Source organism: Erythrolamprus reginae, chromosome 1, assembly GCF_031021105.1.
Source record: "Erythrolamprus reginae isolate rEryReg1 chromosome 1, rEryReg1.hap1, whole genome shotgun sequence".
NCBI lineage: Eukaryota > Metazoa > Chordata > Lepidosauria > Squamata > Dipsadidae > Erythrolamprus > Erythrolamprus reginae.
The window spans coordinates 415,226,756-415,242,392 of NC_091950.1; the positions used below are offsets into that span (position 1 = coordinate 415,226,756).

At 44.8% G+C, this 15,637-nt stretch overlaps 1 protein-coding gene across 2 annotated transcripts in view; it reads left to right on the forward strand.

Moving 5' to 3' along the window:
• DDX52 (DExD-box helicase 52) overlaps positions 1-15,637 on the forward strand; it is a 35,046-nt gene that overhangs the window by 14,651 nt on the left and 4,758 nt on the right. For both annotated transcript variants that reach the window (XM_070735282.1, XM_070735281.1), the window contains exons 8-12: positions 2,138-2,341; positions 4,845-4,935; positions 7,396-7,518; positions 9,027-9,177; positions 12,390-12,465. In XM_070735282.1, the coding sequence (XP_070591383.1) occupies positions 2,138-2,341; positions 4,845-4,935; positions 7,396-7,518; positions 9,027-9,177; positions 12,390-12,465 (645 nt within the window). The remainder of the gene's footprint in view (positions 1-2,137; positions 2,342-4,844; positions 4,936-7,395; positions 7,519-9,026; positions 9,178-12,389; positions 12,466-15,637) is intronic.

Sequence of the window (15,637 nt, forward strand, 5' to 3'; positions counted from 1 at the left end):
TTGCCTCTTATTACAAACTTTTTCCGTCTTACGAACCTGCCACCGCCGCTGAGAAGCCCCGCCGCCCGGCTGTCGCTTTTTGAAACAGCCGGGGGGCTTCTCGGCATCCTCCTGAACCCGAACGTCCGGGTTCGGCATTGCCGCCGAGAAGCCCCCCAGCTGTTTCAAAAGGTGACAGCCAGGCGGCAGGGCTTCTCGGCGGCCTCCCGAACTTTTGCCGAACTTCCAGGTTCGGCATTGGGAGAACACTGAGAAGTGCCCGGCTTTTTCAAAAGGTGACAGCCGGGCGGCGGCGTTTTTTTGTGTGTTTTTTTCCCCTGCACGGATTAATTCATTTTACATTGTTTCCTATGGGAAACAATGTTTCGTCTTACGAACTTTTTGCCTTACGAACCTCCCCCGGGAACCAATTAGGTTCGTAAGACGAGGTATTACTGTATTTGCTACCCCAGGGGTCTCCAACCTTGTTAACTCTAAGATTTGTGGATTTGCAGAATTCCTCAGCCAGCAAAGCTTATATTAGAGTTTATATTGGGGTTTATTTTCGGGATAGGGCTTATTTCTTAGGGAAACCGGGTAGTATTTGCTAAAATTTGGACCTGCATCTTTTGTATTTTTTGCTGTTTGTAGATTTCTTTCAGCCTAAAGATGTTGATCCAAATAAATCCCATGCCAGTTAAAGTTTATAATGTATGCATAAAATAAACATCCATAAAGGTTGCATAATTTTGCTAGACTGGTGGCAAGAAATGCTCATCAAGTTACGATCTTTCAAGGTGAAGAAACATGTAGGAGAAACAGTGTTCATCATAGAGGAACTTATAAGAGGAGTAGATGATACAGTGGGGGGGGGGGAAGTATTTAGTCAGACACCAGTTGTGCAAGTTCTGCCACTTAAAAAGATGAGAGAGGCCTGTAATTGACATCATAAGTAGACCTCAACCATGAGAGACAACATGAGAAAACATATCCAGAAATTTGTCTGATTTTTAATGAATTTACTTGCAAATTATGGTGGAAAATAAGTATTTGGTCACCTACAAACAAGCCATGTTTTCTGGCTCTCACAGACCTGTAACTTCTTCTTTAAGAGGTTCCTCTGTCCTCCACTCATTACCTGTAGTAATGGCACCTGTTTTCCCCCCACTGTATATTATAATAATAATTATTATTATTATAATTTATTAGATTTGTATGCCGCCCCTCTCCGAGGACTCGGGGTGGCTCACAACAACATAAACAGTGTACAAATCCAATTTTAAAATACAATTTAAAACCCTTATAATAAAATAAAATAACCACACAACCAATCAAACCATACACTAGTCTTGACAATTGGGGGGGGGGGGGGGTGTTAGTTTCCCCATGCCTGGCGGCAAAGATGAGTTTTTAATAACTTACGAAAGGCGAGGAAGGTGTGGGCAGTCCTAATCTCAGGGGGGAGTTGGTTCCAGGGGTACGGGGCTGCCACAGAGAAGGCCCTCCCCCTGGGTCCCGTCAGACGACATTTTTTAGTCGACGGGACCCGGAGATGGCCAACTCTGTTGGACCTAATCGGCCGCTGGGATTTGTGCGGCAGAAGGTGGTCTCAGAGGTAATTAAATGTGTACAGTGTTCCCTCGATTTTCGCGGGTTCGAACTTCGCGGAAAGTCTATACCATGGTTTTTCAAAAATATTAATTAAAAAATACTTTGCGGGGGTTTTCCCTATACCACGGTTTTTCCCCATCCGATGACGTCATATGTCATCGCCAAACTTTCGTCTGCCTTTAATAAATATATTTTTTTAATAAACTTTAATAAATAAACATGGTGAGTAATAATCTGAATGGTTGCTAAGGGTAATGGAAAATTGCAATTTAGGGGTTTAAAGTGTTAAAGGATGGCTTGTGATACTGTTCATAGCCAAAAATAGTGTATTTACTTCCGCATCTCTACTTCGCGGAAATTCAATTTTTGCGGGCGGTCTCGGAACGCATCCCCCGCGAAAATCGAGGGAACACTGTATATCCTTTCATTCTGATATTTGCTCACCAGCCTTAATAAGGCCATCTGGAATGTGGCAGTGAGCAGTGAGCTGATGTTACTATGTACGACCTGTATCACCTCCTAATTGCTGCCGTATCTTCTGCCCTAGAGTTGAATGGCTGGTAGTGGATGAGTCAGACAAATTGTTTGAAGATGGGAAGACCGGATTCCGAGACCAGCTGGCCACCATCTTCTTGGCGTGTTCCTCCCACGTTGTCAAGAGAGCCATGTTCAGCGCAACATTTGCGCATGATGTAGAGCAGTGGTGTAAGCTCAATCTTGACAATATCATATCTGTATCCATCGGCGCCAGGTTAGTATTAGGATTAAAGGTTAATGGTAATAATAATAATTTATTAGATTTGTATGCCGTCCCTCTCCGAAGACTCGGGGCGGCTCACAACAGTAATAAAAACAGTATACAATGGAACAAATCTAATAATAAAAATTTTATTAAAAAACCCCAACTGTTAAAAACCATACAACACATACCAAACATAAAAAATAAGAAAGTCTGGGAGAGATGTCTTAGTTCCCCCATGCCTGGCGATATAGGTGGGTCTTGAGTAACTTGCGAAAGACAAGGAGGGTGGGGGCTGTTCTAATCTCTGGGGGGAGTTGATTCCAGAGGGCGGTGGCCGCCACAGAGAAGGCATTGTTTGGTCGACGGGACCCAGGGAAGGCCAACTCTTTGGGACCTTATCGGCCACTGAGATTCGTGCGGTAGAAGGCGGTTCCGGAGGTATTCTGGTCCAATGTCATGAAGGGCTTTAAAGGTCATTACCAACACTTTGAATTATGACTGGAAACCGATCGGCAGCCAGTGCAGGCCACGGAGTGTTGGAGAAACGTGGGCGAATCTAGGAAGCCCCACGATAGCTCTCGCGGCCGCATTCTGCATGATCTGAAGTGTCCGAACACTTTTCAAAGGTAGCCCCATGTAGAGAACGTTGCAGTAATCGAACCTCGAGGTGATAAGGGCATGAGTGACTGTGAGCAATGACTCCCTGTCCAAATAGGGCTGCAACTGGTGCACCAGGCGAACCTGTGCAAACGCCCCCCTCGCCACAGCCGAAAGATGGTGTTCCAATGTTAGCTGTGGATCGAGGAGGACGCCCAAGTTGCGAACCCTCTCTGAGCGGGTCAATAATTCCCCCCCCACCCCAGGGTAATGGACGGACAGACCCACAGCCACTCCAAAATCAGGTTGCCTCTTACTAATTCGTTCTCCCCATATTTTCTGTTCTGAGTCGTCCACGACCAGCCCAGTTAGTCACAGATTCTGAGGAGGATGAACTGGGTCAGTCTTGGTACCCTAGGCCAGCGTTCGTGACAACAGAGTCAGATAGTAAAAGTGAGGGAGAATTGGAACTTGAGAAACCTGAGGACCTCCAGAGACTGTAGAAATCCCAATGGTGATGATGCCTGGTCAGAGGAGGAGCCCCTATTAGATACCCGGGTCAGAAGGTCAGGAAGCAGACAGGAATATCTTTATATATATATTTATATTTATTCGATTTGTATGCCGCCCCTCTCCGTAGACTCGGGGCAGCTCACAGCAATAATAAGAACAATATACGGTAACAATCCAATAACTAAAAAACTAAATAATTTAAAAACTAAAAACCCCTTATTTAAAATAAAACATACACTCAAACATACCATGCATAAAATATATAGGCTGGGGGAGACGGCAAAGGTGGGTCTTAAGAGGTTTACAAAAGGCAAGGAGGGTGGGTGCAATCCTAATCTCCGGGGGGAGCTGGTTCCAAAGGGTCGGGGCCGCCACAGAGAAGGCTCTTCCCCTGGGTCCCGCCAGCCGACATTGTTTAGTCGACAGGACCCGGAGAAGGCCAACTCTGTGGGACCTAACTGGTCACTGGGATTCGTGCGGCAGAAGGCGGTCCCGGAGGTATTCTGGTCCGATGCCATGAAGGGCTTTATAGGTCATAACCAACACTTTGAATTGTGACCGGAAACTGATCGGCAACCAATGCGGACTGCGGAGTGTTGGTGTAACATGGGCATACTTAGGGAAGCCCATGATTGCTCTCGCAGCTGCATTCTGCACGATCTGAAGTTTCCAAACACTTTTCAAAGGTAGCCCCATGTAGAGAGCTTTACAGTAGTCAAACCTCGAGATGATGAGGGCATGAGTGACTGTGAGCAGTGACCCCCGGTCCAGATAGGGCCGCAACTGGTGCACCAGGCGAACCTGGGCAAACGCCCCCCTTGCCACAGCTGAAAGATGGTTCTCTAATGTAAGCTGTGGATCGAGGAGGACACCCAAGTTGCAGACCCTCTCCGAGGGTGTCAGAGATTTATGGGAAAAGGTTGACACATATTTCCTAAATGGCATAAATATAGAAGAGAATTCATCTTAAAAAAATACAGGGAGTCCCCCCAAAAATGTATACACATTTTAAATAAATATACACTTGGTGTTTATTATAATTTTATTATTTCAAAAATGTAAAAATATTTACAAGTATCATTTTATTGGTTTTATTGTTTTATTGTTTTTATTCGTTTTCAAAGGTTAGTCTGGCTGTCATTATTGTGTTCAGGGATTGAATCTGCAAAATAAACACAAACAGTTTAATTATTGGCTATTTACAATTAGTTAAAATGCAGTGAAAAAAATCAATAAAATGATACTTGTAAATATTTTTACATTTTTGAAATAATAAAATTATAATAAACACCAAGTTTGCAATTATTTAAAAATGTGTATACATTTTTTTGGGACACCCTGTATTTATTAAGCCTAAGATGTTTTTTTAGAACTGACACAGGTCTTTGACTTTCTGTTTCAGAAATACCGCAGTCGAAACGGTGGAACAAGAGCTCTTATTTGTTGGATCAGAGACAGGAAAACTGTTAGCTATGAGAGATCTTGTGAAAAAGGTAATTTGTTTTTCATTCTGCTATTATCTATGGAGTTTTCTGCGCTGAATCAACCTGATATCAACCTGCTTGGCTGCATAGCTAGAGGTATAACAAGCAGGAAGAGGGAGATTGTGATCCCCTTATATAGAGCGCTGGTGAGACCACATTTGGAATACTGTGTCCAGTTCTGGAGACCTCACCTACAAAAAGATATTGACAAAATTGAACGGGTCCAAAGACGGGCTACAAGAATGGTGGAAGGTCTTAAGCATAAAACATATCAGGAAAGACTTCATGAACTCAATCTGTATAGTCTGGAGGACAGAAGGAAAAGGGGGGACATGATCGAAACATTTAAATATGTTAAAGGGTTAAATAAGGTCCAGGAGGGAAGTGTTTTTAATAGGAAAGTGAACACAAGAACAAGGGGACACAATCTGAAGTTAGTTGGGGGAAAGATCAAAAGCAACATGAGAAAATATTATTTTACTGAAAGAGTAGTAGATCCTTGGAACAAACTTCCAGCAGACGTGGTTGGTAAATCCACAGTAACTGAATTTAAACATGCCTGGGATAAACATATATCCATTGTAAGATAAAATACAGGAAATAGTATAAGGGCAGACTAGATGGACGATGAGGTCTTTTTCTGCTGTCAGTCTTCTATGTTTCTATGATATGTTCATAAAGCAGAATAAATGGATAGAACACCTTGAATGATGCAGATTCTTTAGAATAGAATAGAATTGAATTGAATTCTTTATTGGCTAAGTGTGGTGGGACACATAAGGAATTTGGCTGTTTATGCTCTCAGTGTACATAAAAGAAAAGATACATTTATCAAGAATCATGAGGGAAACAATATTAATATAATCATAAGGATACAAGCAATAAGTTACAGTCATAAGTGGGACGAGATGGGTGATAGGAACAATGAGAAGACTAATAGCAATAATAATGCAGCCTTAGTGAATAGTTTGACAGTGGTGAGGGAATTATTTATTTTGCAGAGTGAGGGCTTTTGGAAAAGAACTGTTCTTGTGTCTAGTTGTCTTGGTGTGTGCAGTGCTCTATAGCGTCATTTTGAAGGTAGGAATTGAAACAATTTGTGTCCAGGATGTGAGGGATCAGTAAATCCCGGCGGATGGTCAGATCCCCACAGAGTCAGCCTTCACCAGGTCCCGTCAGCCCAGCAATGTTGACTGGTGGGGCCTAGGGGAAGGGCCCTTACTGTGGTAGCTCCAGTCCTTTGGAACCAACTCCCCCCCAGAGATTCGCATCGCCCCAACTCTCCTGGCTTTTCGAAAGGTTTTAAAAATGCACCTTTGCCAGCAGGCTTGGGGCCGTTGAGCATTGATACTCTGCTCCGGTTGACAGTATGGTTGTGGCTGGAATGAATTAGGTTGAATTGTTTGGGTTTTAGTTTTTAGGTTTATACTTGGGTTTTTAAAAATCTTTTTTTTTTTGTATTAATTCAATAGTAGACAGTCTAAGATTAAAGTTTTTCTCTTTCTTCTTCCCTTCTTCCTTCTCTACCCCTCCCTCTCTCCCTTCCCTCACTACCCACCCTCTCTCTTTTCTTCCCCTCCCTTTCTGCCCCAGATTGGGGGAAATTTCCCTTCCCCAGAAGGGAAAGTGGGGACATGATAGAAACATTTAAATATGTTAAAGGGTTAAATAAGGTTCAGGAGGGAAAGGTTTTTAATAGGAAAGTGAACACAAGAACAAGGGGACACAATCTGAAGTTAGTTGGGGGAAAGATCAGAAACAACATGAGAAAATACTGTTTTACTGAAAGAGTAGTAGATGCTTGGAGCCAATTCCCAGCAGACGTGGTTGGTAAATCCACAGTAACTGAATTTAAACATGCCTGGGATAAACATATATCCATCCTAAGATTAAATACAGAAAATAGTATAAGGGCAGACTAGATGGATCATGTGTTCTTTTTCTGCCGTCAATCTTCTATGTTTCTAGTTGGGGGAAAGATCAGAAACAACATGAGAAAATACTATTTTACTGAAAGAGTAGGAGATGCTTGGAACAAACTTCCAGCAGACGTGGTTGGTCAATCTACAGTAACTGAATTTAAACATGCCTGGGATAAACATATATCCATCCTAAGATAAAATACAGGAAAATAGTATAAGGGCAGACTAGAGGGACCATGAGGTCTTTTTCTGCCGCCAATCTTCTGTGTTTCTATTTTTGTCTACATTGACTGCCAATGTCCCTACCAGGTTGAGACGCATTTGTTTCCCTCAGACGGGTCCCAATCCCATGGGCCCAACCATTTAAAAACTCAACTGGGCTTCTTTCAGAATTCCCTTGAATATGATAGGATTGTGTGGATATGGAGATAAGAGTAGTTTCTGGATCTGAAGAGTGGATCGACTGGGCCAGCTGACAATCACAGCACTCCCTGTCTAAATTGTGACCTCACTCTGGTTCTCTCCTTTTCTCTTCCTTCCATTATAGGGCTTCACTCCTCCGGTCTTGGTGTTTGTCCAGTCTATTGAACGGGCTAAAGAGCTCTTTCATGAGCTTGTTTACGAAGGCATCAATGTGGACATCATTCATGCAGACAGGACTCAACAACAGGTGGGCGGGAGGCTTTTTTCGTGGGGCACAGAAGAACATTTTATAAGCTGGTTAATAGAGTTGGAAGGGACCTTGGAGGTCTTCTAGTCCACCCCCCTGCTTAGGCAGGACACCCTACACTACGTCAGATAAATGGTTATCCAACATCTTATCCAACATCCAACATCATCTTTCGGCTGGGGCGAGGAGGGCGTTTGCCCAGGTTCGCCTGGTGCACCAGTTGTGGCCCTATTTGGACAGGGAGTCATTGCTCACAGTCGCTCATGCCCTCATCACCTCGAGGCTCGACTACTGCAACGCTCTCTACATGGGGCTACCTTTGAAAAGTGTTAGGAAATTTCAGATCGTGCAGAGAGCTATCGTGGGGCTTCCCAGATTCGCCCACGTTTCTCCAACACTCCGTGGCCTGCACTGGCTGCCAATCAGTTTCCGGTCACAATTCAAAGTGTTGGTAATGACCTTTAAAGCCCTACATGGCATGGGACCAGAATACCTCCAAGACCGCCTTCTACCGCACGAATCCCAGGGGCCGATAAGGTCCCACAGAGTTGACTAAACAATGTCGTTTGGCGGGTCCCAGGGGAAGACCCTTCTCTGTGGCGGCCCCAGCCCTCTGGAATCAACTCCGCCCAGAGATTAGAACTGCCCCCACCCTCCTTGTCTTTCGCAAATTACTTAAGGCCTACCTGTATCACCAGGCATGGGGGAACTGAGGCACCTCCCCCAGGCTTTTAAATTTTATGTATGGTATGTGTGTGTTGCATGGTTTTTTAAATGATGGGTTTTTAACTGTTGTTTAATATTAGATTTGTTTTCCATTGTAACATTGTTTTATTGTTATTGTGAGCCGCCCCGAGTCTTCGGAGAGGGGCGGCATACAAATCTAATAAATTATTATTATTATTATTATTATTATTATTATTATTATCTTAAAAACTTCCATTGTTGGAGCATTCACAGCTTCTGGAGGCAAGCCGTTCTACTAATTGTTTTAATTGTCAGGTCTTGAAGTCCAACTCCCTGCTCAAACGTCAGGGCTGTCAAAACTCAATTTCATTGAGAGCCACTTTGGAGTTTTGTTTGACCTCGGGGCCGGGGGGGGGGAGCTCGATGTCACTCGTGTTGGGGGCGCCTGTGGAAGCCTCAGCGCTCTGCCATAGAAAATGACCTCCTGAGCTATGTATTGGCTGCGACAGCCTCCTGCAACCCTCTGTCAGAGAAAGCTGAGCTTGAGAGGGCCTCGTGTGGCCCTCGCAAGCTTCATTTTTGCTGGCAGAGTCATTGCAAGCCAGTCTTTCGCTGCTTTTGGAGCGACCCCGTGGACCAGACCTAAGCACCCCACATGCGGGATTTGGCTCCCAGGCCTGGCTCGTGTGCCCTATATCATTTCAGAACTTTGCTAACTGGCTCTCTTCAAGAGGGGTGTGTTTTGAGTTCTGGTGGCCGAGAAGTTCCTTCTGCAGGTATTTAATGATGGCTTACGCTATGATCTCTCCCTCTCTCCCTAGAGAGATAATGTAGTGCGCAGTTTCAGAGCTGGGAAAATCTGGGTCCTTATTTGCACTGCGTTGCTGGCTCGAGGGATCGACTTCAAAGGAGTGAACATGGTGATCAATTTTGACTTCCCCAGCAGTGCCGTGGAATACATCCACCGGATAGGTGAGTTTAGGGTTCTGCGTTTTAAATCATTCTTAATTTTATTTACTTATTTATTTTGTCCAATGCACAATAATACACAACGAAGGCAATGGAGGACACCTTCGAGGAAATAGAATTGGAGAAAGAATAGAAGAGAGAATATAGAATAAAATCCTTGGAACAAATTTCCAGTAGACGTGGTTGGTAAATCCACAGGAACTGAATTTAAACATGCCTGGGATAAACATAGATCCATCCTAAGATAAAATACAGGAAATAGTATAAGGGCAGACTAGATGGACCATGAGGTCTTTTTCTGCCGCCAGTCTTCTGTGTTTCTATGTTTCTATAAATCGATGAGAGAATAGAAGAAAGATATAGGGATAGAAGAGAAGATATATGGAATATAGGAGAGACAATTCTGCGGGTTTCTCCCCAAACACCATCACTCTGTTAAACAAATAATTCCCTCAACACTGTCAAACTATTTCCTAAGTCTGCACTATTATTGATCATCTCATCGTTCCCATCACCCATCTCCTCCCACAAATGACTGTACGATTGTAACTTTGTACCTTGTATACTCACGATTTATTGTTTTGAAATAGTTTTTATTAAACAGTTTTAAAAACAACATTAAATATACTTCTCTGAAAAATAAAGGGAACACTCAAAGAACACATCCTAGATCTGAATGAATGAAATAGTCTCATTGAATATTTTGTTCTGTACAAAGTTGAATGTGCACAACAGCATGTGAAATTGTCAATCCGTGTTGCTTCCTAAGTGGACAGTTTGATTTCACAGAAGTTTGATTTACTTGGGGTTATATTGTGTTGTTTAAGTGTTCCCTTTATTTTTTTGAGCAGTGTACAAACCACACATTCAAAAACAACATAGCATAATATAAACATAACACCATAAAACACCATAAAAGATTCATTTTACAGTGTACCGTATTATTTGGCTGCAATTCATTAGCATGATAAGCTAACTTGAATAGATGTAAGGTGTCTTCCTGACTTAGATCTTAGAACAAACCATGATAAAGATGGAGTGCCTCACACATAGTTTTTATCAACACACATTTGAATCAGGAAAGGAATTTACTAGCTAAAATCATGGTCTCCCTATAGATGTACCGTGTTTCCCCGAAAGTAAGACAGTGTCTTACTTTCTTTTTACCCCCAAAAGCCCCACTACGTCTTACTTTCGGGGTATGTCTTACATTGGAAAAAAATTGAAAGGGTCGCGTTCCCGAAGGCATCTCCCCAGAGTCCAGAAGGGCAGCCACGGGACAGGAGCCTCGTGAGCCCTTTTCCAAGTTCAACCTCAGGGCTCCAAGCGGCGTGCACGCGTGGAGCCGCAGACGCGTGTCGGGGAAGCGTGTGTCTGGAGGGGAGGAGCCGCTCTGCGCAGTTGGGCAGCCCCACCTGCCTGCCGAAAAGGAGGCGGGCGAAGGAGAGTGCAGATCCGGCCGCTCGCCTCGGAGCCGGTCGGCCTCGCTGGCCGCTTGCAGCCGAGCCTCAGCAGGACTCGGTTGCTGGGACGAGCGCCTTCGCTGCAAGCCGCCGCCCGCTCGGCTCGCTTCGGACCAGCGCCGTCCTTCGCTTTGCCAAGCCGGGTAAGAGGCGGTGGCGCCGCGGTGAGGCGAAGGCGAGGGGCACGCGGGGAGCTTGGAAGCAACGTCATCGGGCTCCCCCCCCCGGCAATACCCCCGTGTTTCCCCGAAAGTAAGACATATGTCTTACTTTTGGGGTACGGCTTATATTAGCCGACCCCCCTGAAACCCCCGATACGTCTTACAATCGGGGGTGTCTTACTATCGGGGAAACAGGGTATATGTATATGCATATATATGTATGTATGTAAATTACATGTGTGTATGTATCTATAAAACTTATAAAGCTGCCCTTCTTACCGAAGGTGACTCTGGGTAGATGCACAACAACACGTAAATAGATCTATGCTAGATCTCTTATTGGATCAGATCTGGTAAGGACTCTTTCAGCAGCAGTCAAGGGCCTCCAGTTTGTATTAACATTCTGAATTGTGGAGATCTCACGTTTAGAAATAGCGATAGCAGGTAGAGCAGTGATGGTGAAACTTTTCAGCACCGAGGGCCAAAAAGATCGCACGGAAACATCACATGCTCTCTGGCTCTCACATTGGGGTTGCGCTCTGGAAAAAAATGAAATTTTGGGTTCTGATGCACATGTGCACCTGACAAACAGCGGGCCAGCGCATATGCGCCTATCGGGTTTTGGCACTGCCATACGTGTGAAGAACAGCTGATTGTCGTGCGTGCATGCATGCCAGAAACCCAGAACACAAACAGGCAAGTATGTGCATGGCAGGCAACATGGCTTCGCGTGCCACTTTGGGCATGTGTGCCATACGTTCACCATCACAGGCCTAGACTTATACATTGGTACCTCTATTTACGAACTTAATACGTTCAGTGACCAGGTTCTTAAGTAGAAAAGTTTGTAAGTAGAAGCAATTTTCCCCAGAGGAATCAATGTAAAAGCAAATGTGTGTGATTGGGGAAACCACAGGGAGGTTGGAGGCCCTGTTTCCTCCCAGGAGATTCCTAGAGAGGCCCCACGGAGGCTTCTCCCTGCCTTTTCCGGCCATGTTTACTCCCAGGAGATTACTAGAGAGGCCCCACGGGGGCTTCGTCCTGCCTTTTCCGGCCCTGTTTCCTCCCAGGAGATTCCTAGAGAGGCCCCACAGAGGCTTCTACCTGCCTTTTCCGGCCCTGTTTCCTCCCAGGAGATTCCTAGAAAGGCCTCATGGAGGCTTCTCCCTGCCTTTTTCCGTTACAGTTTTGGAGGCTCGGGTTTGTAAGTAGAAAACGGTTCTTGAGAAGAGGCAAAAAGTTCATAAGTAGAGGTGTTCTTGGGTAGAGGTACCACTGTATACCATTCACGGGGCTTTCAGCCCTCTCTAAGCAGTTTTACAGAGTCAGCATATGACCCCCAATCTGGGTCTTCATTTTACTTACCTTCGAAGGATGGAAGGCTGAGTCAACATTGAGCCATTGAGGACCGAACTGCCAAACCACAGGAAGCCAGCAGTCAGCAGAGGTAGCCTGCAGTACTGCATTCTAACCACTAGAGCACCACGACTCTTAGGAGATGTAAGGATGCCTTTGCCGCCTCCCTGCTTCTGTCTTCAGGAGCTTTCCCTTCATTGTTACCGAGGCTAAATCCTATTCTCTCTTGCCACAGGTCGCACAGGGCGAGCAGGGCACACAGGGAAGGCAGTGACCTTCTTTACTGAAGATGACAAGCCGTTGCTGCGAAGGTACCTCTTCCCTCCAATGCTTCCTTTGACCACCTTGTTCGTGAGCTGAATCTCTGTTGGGCAAGTCAAGGCTTCAAGAACCAGCCATGGGCCAGCTTGGCGATATTTCCTCCTCCACCCTCCTGGTCTGCTGGCAAAATGGCACAAGGCCTATGACCCTCTGGCTGCGAGTTGCAGTCACAGCAGAATCTTGGCTTATATGTAGAAAGAATCCAGGGGTTATTTCTCCCTCCATTATTTGTTTATTTTTTATAAATAACTCAAGGCAGCATATGCACTAGAAGTCTAATTAATTTAGACTTATCTCCAGGATCATCTACTGCCACACGAATCCCAGCGGCCGATAAGGTCCCACAGAGTTGGCCTTCTCCGGGTTCCGTCGATTAAACAGGGGAAGAGCCTTCTCTGTGGCAGCCCCGGCCCTCTGGAATCAACTCCCCCCGGAGATCAGAACTGCCCCCACCCTCCTTGCCTTTCATAAATTGCTCAAGACCCACCTATATCGCCAGGCATGGGGGAATTGAGACATCTCCCCCGGGCTTGTATAGGTTATGTATGGTGTGCTTGTGTTGTATGATTTTTAAATGACATGTTTTTAGATAATTTTTAATATTAGATTTGTTACACTGTATACTGTTGTTACTTATGTGAGCCGCCCCGCGTCTGTGGAGAGGGGCGGCATACAAATCTAATTAATTAATTGATTAATTGATTGATTGATTGATTGATTAATTAATTAATATACACACAATGCCTCTTACCTCTATTTTCCCCATAACAACAGCAATAGCTCTCTACATGGGGCTACCTTTGAAAAGTGTTCGGAAACTTCAGATCGTGCAGAATGCGGCTCTAGAGCCATTGTGGGGCTTCCTAGATTCGCCCACATTTCTATAACACTCCGTGGCCTGCACTGGCTGCCGATCGGTTTCCAGTTAGAATTCAAATTGTTGGTAATGACCTTTAAAGCCCTTCATGGCATTGGACCAGAATACCTCCGGAACCACCTTCTACCGCACGAATCCCAGGGGCCGATAAGGTCCCACAGAGTTGGCCTTCTCTGGATCCCGTCGACCAAACAATGTTGTTTGCCGGGCCCCAAGGGAAGAGCCTTCTCTGTGGCGGCCCCGGCCCTCTGGAATCAACTCCCCCTGGAGATTAGAACGGCCCCCATCCTCCTTGTCTTTCGCAAGTTACTCAAGACCCACCTATATCGCCAGGCATGGGGGAACTAAGACATCTTCCCACAGGCTTTCTTATATTTTATGTTAGGTATGTATGTGTTGTATGGTTTTTAATTGTTGGGGGGTTTTATGTAATTTTATTATTAGATTTGTTTCATTATTATTCTGTTTTTATTGCTGTTGTGAGACCCCTTGAGTCTGCGGAGAGGGGCCGCATACAAATCTAATAAATAATAATAATAATAATAATAATAACAACAACAACAACAACAACAACAACAACAACAACAACCCTGTAAAGTGGGCTGGCCCAAAGTCACCTAACCGGCTTTTATGCCTAAGGTCAGACTAGATCTCCCAGTCTCCTCGTGATAGGCCCTAAATCACCCAGCCAACTTTCATGTCTAAGTCCAGACTAGAACTCTCAGTTGTTGTGGTTGGCTCACATCCAGCTCCTTTGGTCATGGACGTTGAGGAGAATGAACCTGGTCCATTTGGGTATCATAGGCCAGTGTGTTTACCAGAGGAATCGGAAAGTGAGAATGAGGGAGAGCTAGGGCTTGGGGACCCTCCAGAGATTGCAGACCCCCCGCAGTTGTGGTAATCTTGGAGTCAGATGAGGAGGGAAATATTGTGAACCCCATATTAGAGGAGAGAGTCGGAAGAATGCAAGGGAGACAAGAGTATTTCCAGGAACCTAGATCTAGGCGTAGCTTACTTGAGCAGGGGGTTGGACTTGATGACCTGCAGGGTCATTTAATAAAATAATGATAATACTTGTCATCACAGAGAGTATTAAAGGGGGGGAGAATGGGAATTTTGTTGCAGAAAGTTCAATATTCATTTATGGAGAGAGAGAGAGAGAACTAGCAGCCAAAGTGTTTTCTTCATTTAAATCTTTTCTGGAACCCTGCAAACCTAGCCTTGAAAAACATTTGTGAGGACCTGTCCACACCGAAAATTAATGGCTTGAATTTATGACTTTCTTTTGGACACTTATTATCAGTTGTGCTGATAACGCTGGATTTTTGGCAAGCGAACTGACATTCCTCTGATTTCACTACTGTTTCCAGAACGTTGCTTTGTAAATAGACTACATGGTAATTTGGCTTCTGAATCTTCATTGGGGCTTAATGACTGCTAATTAACCAAGCCGGACAGAACACAGTCTCCTTCTGATAGGCCCCAAATCACCCAGTCAACTTTAATGCCTAAGGATAACTACAACTCCATAATTCACCCAAAGTCACCCAGGCAGCTTTCACACCTAAGGCCGGCTAGAACTCACAGTCTCCTGGTGATTGGCCCAAAGTCAAGTATTTGACCTTCATATCTAAGGCCAGACTAGAACTTACAGTCTCCTGGCAGTAGGCCCCAAACCACCCAGCCAGCTTTCATATTTAGGAATGACTAGAACTCCGTCTCCTGATAAGTCACCCAGGAACTCAGAATCTCCTGCTGATCGGTCCAAAGTCATGTATTTGGCCTTCATGTCTAAGGCCAGACTAGAACTCACAGTCACCTGGGTTTTAGCATGTCCATGGAGGAATGATATTTGGAATAGGTTACAGTACTTGAGAAGCTATTAATAATAATTAATAATAATAATTTATTAGATTTGTATGCTGCCCCTCTCCGAAGACTCGGGGCGGCTCACAACAATAACAAAAACAATCTAATAGTAATATAAATCTAATATTAAAAAGGTATACATAAAACCCCAACAATTAAAACCATACAACACATGCATACCAAACATAAAATATAAAAGCCTGGGGGAGGTGTCTCAGTTCCCCCATGCCTGGCGATATAGGTGGGTCTTGAGTAATTTGCGAAAGACGAGGGTGGGGGCCGTTCTAATCTCCGGGGGGAGTTGATTCCAGAGGGCCGGGGCCACCACAGAGAAGGCTCTTCCCCTGGGTCCTGCCAAACGACATTGTTTAGTCGACGGGACCCGGAGAAGGCCAACTCTGTGGGACCTAATCGGC